Source organism: Neopelma chrysocephalum, unplaced genomic scaffold (genome assembly GCF_003984885.1).
Source record: "Neopelma chrysocephalum unplaced genomic scaffold, ASM398488v2 Primary Assembly neopelma1_26, whole genome shotgun sequence".
Lineage (NCBI taxonomy): Eukaryota > Metazoa > Chordata > Aves > Passeriformes > Pipridae > Neopelma > Neopelma chrysocephalum.
Window position 1 is genome coordinate 16312647 of NW_020897695.1, and position 13457 is coordinate 16326103.

The following is a 13457-nucleotide window of genomic DNA, read 5'->3' on the forward strand; positions in this document are numbered from 1 at the left end:
GAATGTTAAGAATTTTTTTTAAATTCCTCAGAATTCTCTAAAGTTAAACTGTTGCTAATGAAATCCTGCACATGAACATCTAATAATAGTAATAATGATTTTGAAAAAAAAGGCTATAATTCTGTCATGATGTTGTGCTCACCTAATAAATGAAGCTTCGTAATTTTGGTGTTGAGAGAGAAAAGAGCTGTTGGCATTGTCATAAGTTACCAACAGATTTAATAGGACTTACTGATATGGTAGGAAAGTCAATGATCTTGAACCAGTAAAACTGTGAAGCCTTGTCTGAAAAAAATAATATCAGTGACTTCAACAGGAACAACATATTGCATGGGGCTGCGTGAGAGATTCAGGCAGACAGGAAAGCAGAGAAATAGAAGGAAGAGGAAAGGAAAGTCAAGTTAGAACAGAAAGAGTTTTAAAGAATATGAATATGAATCCTGTGTAAGAGGGGGGATTTCCATGAAGAGCTTCACTTTGTCTAGTCTATTCTACTGTCACAGTAGGTGCAAGTCGTGATATCAGCCAAATAGCACTGGCCTAGAAGGCATGTGAAACATTATAGCAGAAACAGCTACTGTCTACTGCTGTACTAAAGAGCAAACACAATGCTAACTTTTGAGATATATATCAATTTTCTCCCATCATTTTTTTTTTTTTTATATGAAGCAGTGGCTATGAGTGTGACTGTGCTGGAGGGATGTTAAGGAAAGGAGAGGTTCTTTTCTGGAATTCAGCAGATGGTAGTAAAGGCCAAATGACATTACCTCTATTGCTACTGTGGGAATATTGTATTTATTACAGTGTATTTCCTATAGTGCCAGAAAAAAACTAGGCTAGCTTTCTGTTTAAAAAAGAACTGATTTTTTTTTACCAGACTGAGTGGTTAGTTCTTATGGCCAGCATCTAGTCATAGCTACATTCTCCTCAGATGAAAATCACTCTTAAGATTTTTGGTGTAGGGTTTGCCTGTCTCTTTTTTTTTTTTACCTTTGTAAAAAGCTTTTAATTTGTCTACATTCTAGCAGGATTCAAGTAGGTCTATTACAGCTGTTGGCATTCATTTTAGCTTTGATAATCTCTAAGGAAGATGTGCAGAGCATTTTTCTTGGATGCGAGGCAGGAACTGCTAAAAAAGTCAGTGCTGTTGAAGCGCAGAACTGCAGCCTGGGGAAGCCTGTGACAGCCTAAGCTGCTGGGGGAGCTAGGAGCTAAAAAGCCCTCCACTGGCAGTGCAGTTGAAAACTGATCTTCTGAGTTGAATTGGCCTTCAGCTACCTACCCAGAAAGGAGGGGACAAGATGGGAAGACGAGGAAGTCAGCTTCATTTCCTCTCCATAAAGAATGTTTTCTATTACTTCATTGCCTAGGTTTTAAATTTATGTATAGTTTTCTGCATATACATATAAAGACACCATAAGGTTATATCAAGGATAAATAGGCATCCACATACAAAGAACAGACCACGTAAAACCAGACAATGTGAGGAAATTAAATGAAACTTAAATAATTTATTTGTTAATAAAGCAGGTATGGCTTGGGTACAGATGAAAGGGAAAGTGCAAACTCTGGGGTTTGCTTTTTTTCAAGTGTTCTTATGGCATGAGCACCAGCATCCACACAGTGTTTATAAAAGGTCCCTCCCCCTAACAGAAGAACACCATTCATTTTCTTAACAGGAATCTTTAAACTTGGCTAAGCTTGGAAACCTGGGAATTTTTCCTGCAAAGACTCAGTGTATCAGAGAACCTGGTCATGGATTAAAGCATTTGTGTGAGAATAGGAACAGAGAGGAAAGAAAAACACTGAAAGTCAGAGAGTAAGTGGGTAAGCTAGCAAAAAAGTTAACTGTTTGCCTGGATCTTTAACAGTGAGGAGGATGAAGTCCATTTGTCATTATGACTAACTACAGGAGACAGATCTAACTGCTGTGAACCTGCCAAAGGCTCCTATGTACCCATACTTCACGAAACAGGTACATGATTCATCTTGTGGCTGCAGTTTAATAGCAGCACTTCACATTTTGAAGCCTGGATAGTCTCACATTTCACTCTCTTTTTGTCTTAGGTGCATAACTTTCCATTATAGGACCGGCTGGAAAACAGCAGTTCCACTTAGCAAAAATTTTCAAAGTTTGAATGATTTTGTTCCACGTTGGCATAAATAACAACTACAGGTTCTCAGAATGTCTTTGAGGGAGCTGAGGGCAGAAAAGTGGAAAATCAGACAGACTAGCCAGCCAGGGGAACAGATGCTGACCAGTCTTTGTAGGCAAGGTTCAAGACCTTGCTTTGACAGAATCAAAGTGGTGTTCACCTTACTTAAATTTGAGCTTTCAACTCAGCTGTAGCTGCCTACTATGGTCAGTGGAAAGAGATTTCTCCCCAGAGAAGCTAATTTAGACCACATAAAGCAGGCTTTTCTTCTAAATAAGTGTTTGATAAAACAGCTTAGGTCTGCGTTCCATTTTATAATGTAGGGAGTCTGAACAACTAACTTATCTGCTTACAGTTGCTCTCTAAACAAAAATGGGGCTGTATGATGTATCCTAGGATGCATTTTTTTCTCCTCTTTTGACTGTAAATTTCACCTGCAACCAGGGAAATCTCCCTGACAAAAGTTTACACAATCAATTCCTCAAAACCAGATGTTTGGACACTGAAAAATAAGCAAAACAAAGCACTCAACAAGCACACATTTCACTGGAAGGCTCATTACCAGAAATGTCTGGCAGATCATTTAAGTCACCTTATGTTTTATTTGTAAATAACTCCTTAATTAGATGATTTAAATTAAAAGAGGATGTGTGAACACACATGAGAAATGAGCTAATCTCATAAATAATATAAGTAAGTAAGTACACTAAGATGTACAATAAAAATTGTATATGCTGGATCCTTGGGTTGACTGATACTGGTCGATAACAGTAGGTGCATTTTAAAACCCCATATGAACCCGAAACATTTTAACAACTGGATTCTCAGTTTAGCTGTGCAAAAGTCATGGACAGTCTGACAAGTTTACCATGTTGAATTTTGCCTAGCATGTTTTGTTTACTTGTGAGGATAGAGGTGCCTAGTCCGAGAACATTTCTCAGCCTGTCTATGCACAAAGGCAATTGAGGCTGAATCAAGGCTTTTAGCCTCTCATTTCAATCCCAAGATATTTTGATTTTGAAAATCACTACCACAGCATTTATACTAACAGGGAAAACACTGGTAAATAAAGATGAATAGTACACCTATATTAGTGATGTTTTGGGAAGTGACTTTTTTGCATCATGCCAGAAAACGACCCTTGGCTAACAAAAGCTGATGTCTCCCTTCACTATGCATGAGCAACTTTTGTAAAAAAAAAAAAGAAGTTAAATATTAGGATGATGGTAATGCAAGTCTGTCTCTAAGATAATATTCAACAGTATTTGCTATAACACCCTGTCAGGTTGAATTCATTCTTTCACCTGAGGTGTGCCTCCAAAGTAGACTTTTTTTGTCTTAGTCTGATGAACAAGCTAAAAAGAAATATTTTAAGTACACATTTGAAAAGCTCTGTGAATACCAGTTTATAGTATTTTGCTCCTTTCTTAATTAAGCCTAATCATCAGTTACTATAGATCAGCTGTGTTTTCCTTTTCTATTCAGAACATTAGACTGTTAAAATGATCTTTATTAATAAAGCATTGCATGTGTGGCATTTTAATCAAGCTTTTAAATGACACTCAGAAATAGAGCATATTATGTCTACAGGAAAGAGAAGCATTGAAATTTTCACTGTTCCTCACATAGAGGACTGCAATTTCATATTGAACTTACAGCCTCCCGTAGCCAGGAAATACCTCTCTCTTGCAATTATTCATGCTATGATATTTTTAACACTGCTGCAACCCCTAAAACTGTAAGACTTCCATTTGACAGTGCTTAGCAAACTACTCTCATTACTTAAAAACAAGTCAGCTAAGAAATGTTGACCTGTTAATGAGAAAATTCCATGAGCGTCTAGCACATTTATGTGAGACTACAGACATGAAACTAAATTTTGTTTTAATAAATAAGAAGATATGCAAGCCATATGTCATATTTACATGCTGATGTCAAAGACACGAGAAGTCTTCTTTTCAGATATCTACTGTAAATACATTTTCCGGGGTCCATGAGTTAAATCCCCTGACAAGAAGCATTTATTTTATCATTTGATCTACTGAATCAAGGGTGTTTCCTCAAGTAGAGGCATATGTCGAAGGAAAACAAAATCAAATTATTTCAGTCATTCACACATAGACCTCTCATTTTCACAGCTGGTCCTCTTTGTTAATGAACATGCAAAATTTGCTTACACTTCAGCACTTGCCTGAGAAAGGCAGTGCTCATTTAACATTGAATGACTACTTGCCTATTCAACTGGAAGTTGTGCAGGACTGAGTACTGTGTTAAGAATACACAACTCATGCTCACCTATGAAAGACTAGTCCTCTACCTAGAAAGCATGAGAATAAATTTATCCAATATGCAATCTTCTACCCATCGGGAGTATACAGCAGTGGCTTGGGTAGGCAATAGGAGACATACAAAGAATTATAGTTTTCTATCAAGTGATTATGATTTACTTTAATTTAAATTAAATAAGGGGCATGGGAAAAAAGAACCTCGAAGACATATTTTGGATTTCAAAAGGATAGCCCTTGATGTGCTCCATTCTCTTGAAGAAATTCCAAGCCTTCAACACTCTCAGATACCTAGGGATATATTTTAGACCATATCACGCTTTGGAGTGTGACGCAGAAGGACCTGAACTAGTATCTGTATGAAGGTATGGATGTTTTAGCAGTGGTCTGGAAAGCAGCAGAGCTGTGTAAACAGGTTCTCGCATCTGATAACAAGTGCTGGCTCTCAGCAGGTACTGAGTGCTGATGAACCCAGATGACCACTTGTTATGCAACAGCCTTGGCCTTTGTAGACCTAAGGTATCAGTTAGAGACAAACTTCATTGATAAACATGACTGATCAGAAACAGTCAGAGACTTGAACATGCTTGGATATGTAAGAGCCATATAATTTCTTCAAAGCTGATAATGCTAATACTAAAACTATGAAACAAAGATAAATCAAAAGATTCTCTGAATGTGTATTCCTGAAAAACTGCATGAAAATAGTTACTTCAAAAAAGAAATTTGGAATAAGTAGAGTCCACAGTGAATGGTGGGGAGGGGAACAAGTGAAAGAAAAAAAAGAAAAAAAATGGTATGCAAATAAAATTGGATCTTTCAAGCACTATCCTTAGGTCTAAGGATACTAATTGCAAGAAAAGCTGAATGAGTCCTTCCTAAAAGTATTTAAGGAAATGTCAATGGATTGATTCAAGCTAGGGAAAGAAAAAGGCTGTGGTACAGTCAGGATGGGATAAAAGGTTGGCTGAGAACTTCAGCAAATACTTCAGCTTATTTTCTTCCCAGAACCATGATCCTGGAGAAAAATAATAGGAATAATAGGAAAGAAGTTGCAGAAATTTATGGTATTACATTAAAAAAGCAGATTAATGTGTCTGTTGAGGTAAAGGGGAGAAAAGAAAGCAGTTAAAACTCTACTCTAAAATTTTACTTTGGAAGTCTAGAAATAAGTTTTCTTAACAAGCTTTGTCAAGACAGAAATGATACAAAGTGAAATAGAGGTCTCCATCAAGAAGCAGGAAATGTGATCCCAGCAAACACAGATATGTAGATCTGACCTCAAGAGAATCTGACAAAAGCAAAACAAAACCAAAAAAAGTTAAATCCTCCTAGACCAGTTGTAATCATGAACCATTTTCTAGACACAGAAAATGTTTTAGGTCAAAGGTAGATGGTGTCTATTTGGATTTTGCTAAAATTACTGAATATGTTACTGAAAGGGAGTCTACTAGCCAAGATAGAAAAGAAGGAAAGTTGTAAATAAGTTCTATGGAAAGTTCTATGGGAAATGGTTACTGTTGAAAGGAAAGGTTGAGGATTGGTCGTTGGTGGAGTTCATCAAAGAACAACACCGACCTAGTCTTAGGGTCAATATTGCTCTCTGTACTTTTATTACTGGATTTGGTGCAAAGACTATGCATGTCATAAGGCCATTTCCCTTTGACATTCTTGACATACATTTAGTGCAGACAGCTTGGTGTGCAGCTGCATATTGAGCTCTGGGTGGTGGGACACCAGGCAAGAGGCTGTGAACTGCAGATGCTTTGCACAACAAAGGGCACAGGGACCTCTGGTCCAGCCAGGCAACTGGACACTCAGAGACACAGCAGAGGATGAGGACTCCAGACTTTTGCACCCTGAGACTGTGAGGGTATAAAATCCCAGGGTTTCCTTTCTTCAGGGTTCCCTCTTGGAGGCACTCAGCTCAAGCTGTTATTTTGTTATTGTACCACGATTAAACTGATTTAAGGATCAAGACACCTGAGACTCTGCTATGGGAAACCTGAGGTTGAGCCGGTAAGGAAACCTGGTCTGACTGTGTGAGTGTGGTGTGTACAGATGCAAAGGGGCCTCAGACCCAGATCAAGTGGTGCGAGAGTGACAACCAGAGTGGCTTCTGGATGGTCGGACAAGAAAGTTTCTTTAACAACATTCTGTGGGAGGCATTGCCACGTATGAAGAGGCCTGGACCTTGAGGGATGGACTTAGGGAAATGTGATGAAGTTCAGCCGTGGAAATGCAAGCTTGTGTGCCTGAGACCTGATTCAAAGCACTCTAGATGAGGACAGACAAATGCGTCCTGGATCCACAGGAAATTACAGAATAATAGAACAGAGACCTCTGGTTCACGAAGGGCTGACTAGGAGACACAAACACCAGAACCGGGAAAGTTAATAAAGCAATAGTGATACTGTATGAGATCTCAGATAGAATACCATGCAAAAATTCAGTCACCCTTTTTCAAGAAAGATTATTCAATACTGAAACAGATTAATGAATCTGCTACTAGAATGAGGTGAAGAACAGAGAGTTTATCTTATGTCAGTCAGGATTATTTGGTATAGAAAATAAAATGCTGGTAACAGATATAAAAGTCTATTCTTACATGATGGAAACAGGCACCAAGAATGGAAAAGAGATGTCTAAGCCAAAGTAACATTATCAAAATTACAATACCACACAAGCTGGCAAAAATTAAACTTCCACTGGAATTAGAAGAGGGTGAAGGGTAGAGAGCATCTCTTAACCATTAGAGTATACAGATGTTGGAAGAGTCTTTAAAAGTAGTGTTAAAACCTGAATTCAACGGAATCACTTTATGAAAAAGAATACAGCATAAGAGACAGGGATAGTACAACTGGCCTCTCTTCCAGCCGTTAAAACAACTTGTTTTGCTTCAGTGAAAATTTGCACTTTTTAGTAAATTTATTTTTTGCCACACCAGAGTTCAGTCAAGTCATCTTTAGTTACTGAAAGGTAATAGATGTCTTCTTCATTTTGATGCCATTGAAACTGTGGATAGAAGAGAATAAACTGATCACATTTCTATTTTGCCTTAGATATCTTGATGTGCCTGGGAACTGATCTGACATATATATCAAAGTGAAAACAATACCAGAGTGTTTTGATCAGAACAAGAGCAAGAAAGGGAGAGAAGTTAAAATAAATGTAAGCACAAGAATGAGTCTGCTGAAGAAATTATTGATAGGGTAGAGTATTACATTCCTGCTTTAATAAAATCTTCCTCTATATACTTTGTTACAACATTTAAAGGACATAAAAATACTTAGTCTAATTTCTTTCCCTTGGTCTTACCTTTGTGGCATGTACTCACCATTTCACACAGGGGCATGGAGGTAAGATTAAGAATGAGAACTGGTTTTTTCTTCCCCTTTCATGGGATGTTTCTAAGCTGTTTGGTATTCCTTTGAAGACTACAGCAGTAGTTTATGTACTGGATATTTATCACTGGTGTGGAGGGTGAAACACTAACTGTACACCGCAGTCTCTGCCCTTTTAAAATATTAATTGATTAGTAACCATCTATGGAGCCTCATAAAGTATTAACTCTTTAAGTGGGGAAGATATCTGCTTAACAGCATAGCACAAATCCTACAAGATTTAAATCCCACACAATCCTGTTAAAATCCAAAGAGTTTCAAGGTGTTACCATTAGTTCAATATCTAATATTAACACCTGGTTTTGAAACCTCATGGAAACAGTATTGCTCTATTGGTCCAGAAGGACAGGAATGTAAGTTCAAGCTTCTTGATTGATAGAGGAATATTCATAAATGAAGTCTACATCTTGAACTTCAATGCTTAATCCTTTTACTGGCTTGCTACTCTTTAGCAACTTCCATTTTATGTACTGCATACCAGGTTAGCTTGCACTAGAACAATTGTGCTACATCTCCTGAATTGCCATACCTGAATTTGAAGATATTGGTCTGCATTTCCCTGAATATCAGCCACTAGATAGTCAGTGTACAAAAGTGTCAGACTGAGATTGACTCATTTATTTTGTGAAATACGTAGTCCAGATGCCATATTTATTTGGAAATCCAATTTATCTTTTTTCCTTTATTTTTCCTTTATTCAACTTACCTAACTCACCTCACTGTAAAGAATTTAGCAAGCCCATAAGTTGTGGTTCAGGGGAAAATTTTGAATCACTCCAAAGATGCGTGACTGCAGTACATCACAATTATAGTCGGATTTTATGAAATAAAATAAATGGACATGGGCAGAGCTGTGGAAAAAAATTTGCTTTTCACAGAAATCCACTACCATCTACAAAAAAGTAACTTTTAACATGACAGATTGCCTGCAATGGCAGGGGGAGAATTTGATAGCCCTTTTGGGGTGTATGAGAAAGCCTGAAAAATGTTCAACATACTTGACATGGAGCACTAATACCTTGAAGATCAGCAGTGCTAATAAGCCCTACTGGTCCTAGTTCAAACATAATAGATGCTCAGGCTTCCCCTAAAACTTAAAAATGGTAAGGGAATTTTCAGATATACTCTATTGGCTATGAATAACCCCAGCCACTATTCACAGTGGAGCAATAAAGACTTGACTCACACCTAAAGAAACCAACAGATGGGGTTTTTCCTCTTCATATAGAAATGTCAATTAAATAAAAGAAGGGTAAAGTTAACAGAGTTATGTGCCAACTCTGTCAAAACATAAAGAAATAATGCCATGCGTAGGACTCTTCTTAGACACATATTTTAGTTTTCTTTACCAAGTTCCAAGGTACATTTACATAAGAGATATCAGAAATATGACCTCTGATTGCTGCCACTAGATTTCTGTTTATATTGCTAAGTTAGTGGTTGAACAAGTGTTCAGTGTGTCTTTGGTTGCCACCACCATGAAGAAATTTTCCCTTGGGATTTATTAACTAATGACTGCCTCCCTTGCTGAGCTGTAAATCTACAAAAGTCTCTGGCAAACTGGTAATTTGCCTTCTTGGAAATAAGATGCAAAGGACCCAAACAGGTGGGAGCCATAACTATAAACACATGAATGTAATAAAATTAGCAATTATATGTATTTGAATGGTACTCCCTAAAGTTATTCTCCTAGTAAACTTTAAGTACCCACTCAAGTCACACTTAAGTGTGAAGTAAATGTTTTCAAGAGCCAATAAATTAATTTAATAAATTAAATATTAGTTTTGCAACGTCCTTAACTATTCAAGCTGTAGGGTTTTTAGCACAGTAGCAGTATACATATTGCTACAGGATGGCTCAGTTACAGCATGTCTGCTACTCTTCAGACACCTATTTGAACAGTGAGACAGTACACTGGAGGTATTAGATGTAACGTACCTGAGGGCACACAATCCAAAAGACTCAGTCACGTTATGTAGCAATATCTATACTATAAGGTAAACATATACTTAGACTATGCAAATGGATTTGCTCTTATGACCCAGGAAATTTGGTGAATTGAAAGTATATTTGAATTTCCTCATTCTAAGCAGTTTTTCAGGTGTTACAGTGCTCATGAGGAGGAGGACATGCAGCAGAGTACAGTCCTTCAGCTTTCAGCAGCCAGGTATGCTCACCTGCAACTATTTCTTAATCCATAGGAAAAGGTGGTGGGAGGTTTTAGTGTATGTTAAAGAGCGAGCTGCTTTCCTGTGACAGAGGTGTGTGACTAACACATGAGAGTCATCCTTCCAAATTTCAGCTACTTGGTAGCAGTCAGAAATTCTGTGTCTCAAACTCACATCGGTTAGAGTTTGCTGTATCTCCTTCCTGTCATCTTCTGAGTACAGTCTAGAGGGTGCTAGATAAAACTCTTTTGGGGAGTTTGGTACTACATGGGACTATCTACCACAGTTGTCTGTGATCACATTGGACTGGAAACAAGCTTGCTGCTATTAGTTCTACATTATTTTTTCAAAATTGCTTTTCTGCTGAAGTGTTTTCAAATGCGTTTTGAAGGTTGCTATTATCCATGTTGTTTCCATTCCCATATTTGGAGGCATAATAGTGTTGTGCTACAAAAACAAGTCATTGTGAGGCAATTAAATACTGCACAAACTGTTCTGCAATAAATGCAGCAGGCATGAACTTGTTAACCTAGGTAGCAGAGAGTACCTGAGACAAGCTTAGTTTTCTGTGAATGACAGGATAGCTCCCTCAGCAGGGGACACCACAGAATAAAAGCACTGACTTATGCCTCTGTCAGGCTCTAGTTTTTGAAGTACATCAATTCTCTTAAAAAATAAAAAATGAAATCACAGAATTTTATCATCCTGCTATTTAGTTGGACTAAAGAAAGAAATCTTATTACCTCAGTGATCAGAAGATTCTATTGACTCCATCTACTGAAATGACAATACAGCATGTTATCTGATCATATCTGCAGCTCTAAAATGTGAATACACAGATTATTTGTTTACTAAAAATATCTGTATACAAGTAATGGCATCAACTGCATGGTCATAGCTTTTGCCTACTCCAGTGTACCACTTCAGATGCTCACAAGACTGAAAAAATTAATGATAATGATGTTTTTTTATAAACTATTTTGTTGCCTATTTGTTGTCTGGCCAGATGTGCCTTAATCCTGTTTTCATCCTTGGAAACACATAGGTGCACAAATGGAAAGGAGGAGCCCTCAGTGCAGCTCTTCACTTTCTCTCAGGTTTAGATCCACGCCAGTAGGTTTGTTTTGGGAACAGCATTCTGTGATCCAGTGGGAAAGTCCCTCCAGCATCATTGTTATCAAGTGGCACATGGAGCTCCTTAACCATTCCGGTACTGAGAGAGGACCATAGCTGGGAACACAGCCCACCAGGCCCTGTGCACAGCCCAGCACACTTTCCGAGCTGGTGCTGGCAGTGCAGTGAAGGCTGCAGTTACTTTTGGGACCTCACTGGGGGCTGAGCTTCCCACTGCCCAAATAACAATTCAGCAATTCCAGAGAAGTGGTCTCAGGGGGTGGGATTTATGCACGGATCAACCATATCCTTTTGGAGCTTGTGATTAAACCAATTACCCATTTAATTTTCATTTCCCATTAACCAGGAAGACTCCAGCATTGTCTCAGTACTGCTGAATGTGTATAGTGAATATTGTATGCTATTGCTTCTGGAAGAGGTCTTTTCTTTTGAAGAGGTTGTATTACATAGAGAATACCTCAACTCTTTCCTTGGAGTATAGCATCTAAATAAATATATTTTAAAAAAAAGTCCAAAGCCCACATCAGAACTCTACCAACACAGACAGATAATTTTGATTCACTCTCCAGAAATCTAGCTATAATTACAGAATAATGTAGCCATCTTTCTATGTTAGACGCAGTCAGCCACTGCTTTTAAATTCTGGCCAGCACAAACCTTCCCTGTGAAGCAGCTGTTTTGCTCTCACAGTACCTCCTAAGGCTCTACCCACCTGTAAGCTGCTAGTTACAAGGACCTCCCTATTTTTACATGTTTACACAGCACACAGCAACACTGTGAAGTTCACAGAAAGATCTGTCAGGTGCTACCATGTTATCAATCATAAGTCAGTAATAGAGGATCAACAAAAGCACATCATCCAAGTAAGCTGCAAAGAACTTTCATTATGTAAGGTTACTACTTTACCCTTTACCTCTCTATCTTCCAAGTAACATACTGGCAGTCAGAAAAACTTTTAATATAAAAGTCGATTAAAAATTCAGAGGCCATGCCTTTTGAGCTGAAAGTTGGTTTTCAATAAGGTAAATTGAATCACATTAAAAAATCATAAACCAAAAAAAGGTTGGGAAAAAAAAAATCCTTTTCTGGGTAGTGTACATTGTGATAAAACTGTCACTTACATACTGTTTCAACTGCTGCCTCATTAAACAGTGAAAGTTCATTGATGGGTCTGCCAGAGAAGGTAAGTCAGGTGAACTACTCCAAACCCTTGGAAAAAATTCTCTTCTCTGAACCTTTGAGAAAAATCAATTTTTCCAACCAAACCCTTTAAGTGATCTGATGCTTGGTGTGAAAATAGCTAACAACATCCATTGGCAGTGATCACCTCCCTGAGCCCCATCATTACTCCAGGACCTTACTGTAATAAGGAGGAGGAAACACAAGCAAAAGTCCCCAAACCCAAACATGTCAAAAGGCAGGTATTTTCCCAGTTCAGATTCCTGAGGTACCAGGGAGAATTCAGAAGTAGGAGTGTCAGAGCAGGCACCGCAGTCAGAGGTGGCTCATAGCACTCTACTGCTGGGCAGGGCTGGCATAAGCTCCAAATAAAAATCAAAGCAACACATCTCTTTTCAAAACAAAGAAAGAGTGGAAAAAAAAAATCTCATACTCTGAGTACCTTTGATTCCTGGCTGGTAGTTGATGCTGGAGAGGGGGGTTGCTCTGGGCTCTCCACTTCATTCTCTTTATCCACACTGTCCACGCTGACTTCAGTCGTGCTGCTCGGAGGAATCATTTTACCTCTAAAACACTGTCACTATAAGGAAAAAAAGCTACAGACTGTTCTTGCTGTTTTTCATTTAACGTCCTCTTCCTTCTCTGCTTTTCTAGAGCAAATGAACTCCAACTGCTTGGTTTCACTATATTTGCAAGACTAGAATTCTCTGGATTTTCTCTTTTTTCCTTCTCCTCCTCCTCCCCCTCCTTCCTCCCTCCCCTTTCCTATGTAATTCTGCTGCGAGGGAGTAAGTTATCGATGGCTCTGTAGGTCAGTTATGTGCCTGCTTTTCCCCGATACTCCTCCCCTCCATAGGAAGCCTGGAGGTGTGGAGCAGAGTCGTGACCGTCAGCCCCACAATCAGAAGGGAGTGATTTGAAGCAGAAAGCCCAAGCCACGCACACACAGGGCACTGGAGGGAGGAGTTGTATTTCTAATGCTGTGAATAGCTTTGGAGGAGCATGTGCTGTCATAGTAGTGAAAGAAAGTAATGCACGCATGCACACACATACACAGAGACCCCCACACACAGGCAGGCAGTGTATATGAGGTTTTAAAGCATTTTACCTTTTAACAGGCTGGAGAAGACA

At 38.5% G+C, this 13457-nt stretch overlaps 1 protein-coding gene across 1 annotated transcript in view; it reads right to left on the minus strand.

The window, feature by feature from the left end:
* STAC (SH3 and cysteine rich domain) overlaps positions 1-13221 on the minus strand; it is a 73260-nt gene extending 60039 nt beyond the window's left edge. The window contains exon 1 of the mRNA XM_027675703.1: positions 12769-13221. Within this exon, the coding sequence (XP_027531504.1) occupies positions 12769-12885 (117 nt within the window). The 5' untranslated portion in view covers positions 12886-13221. The remainder of the gene's footprint in view (positions 1-12768) is intronic.
* Positions 13222-13457: the final 236 nt, after the last annotated feature.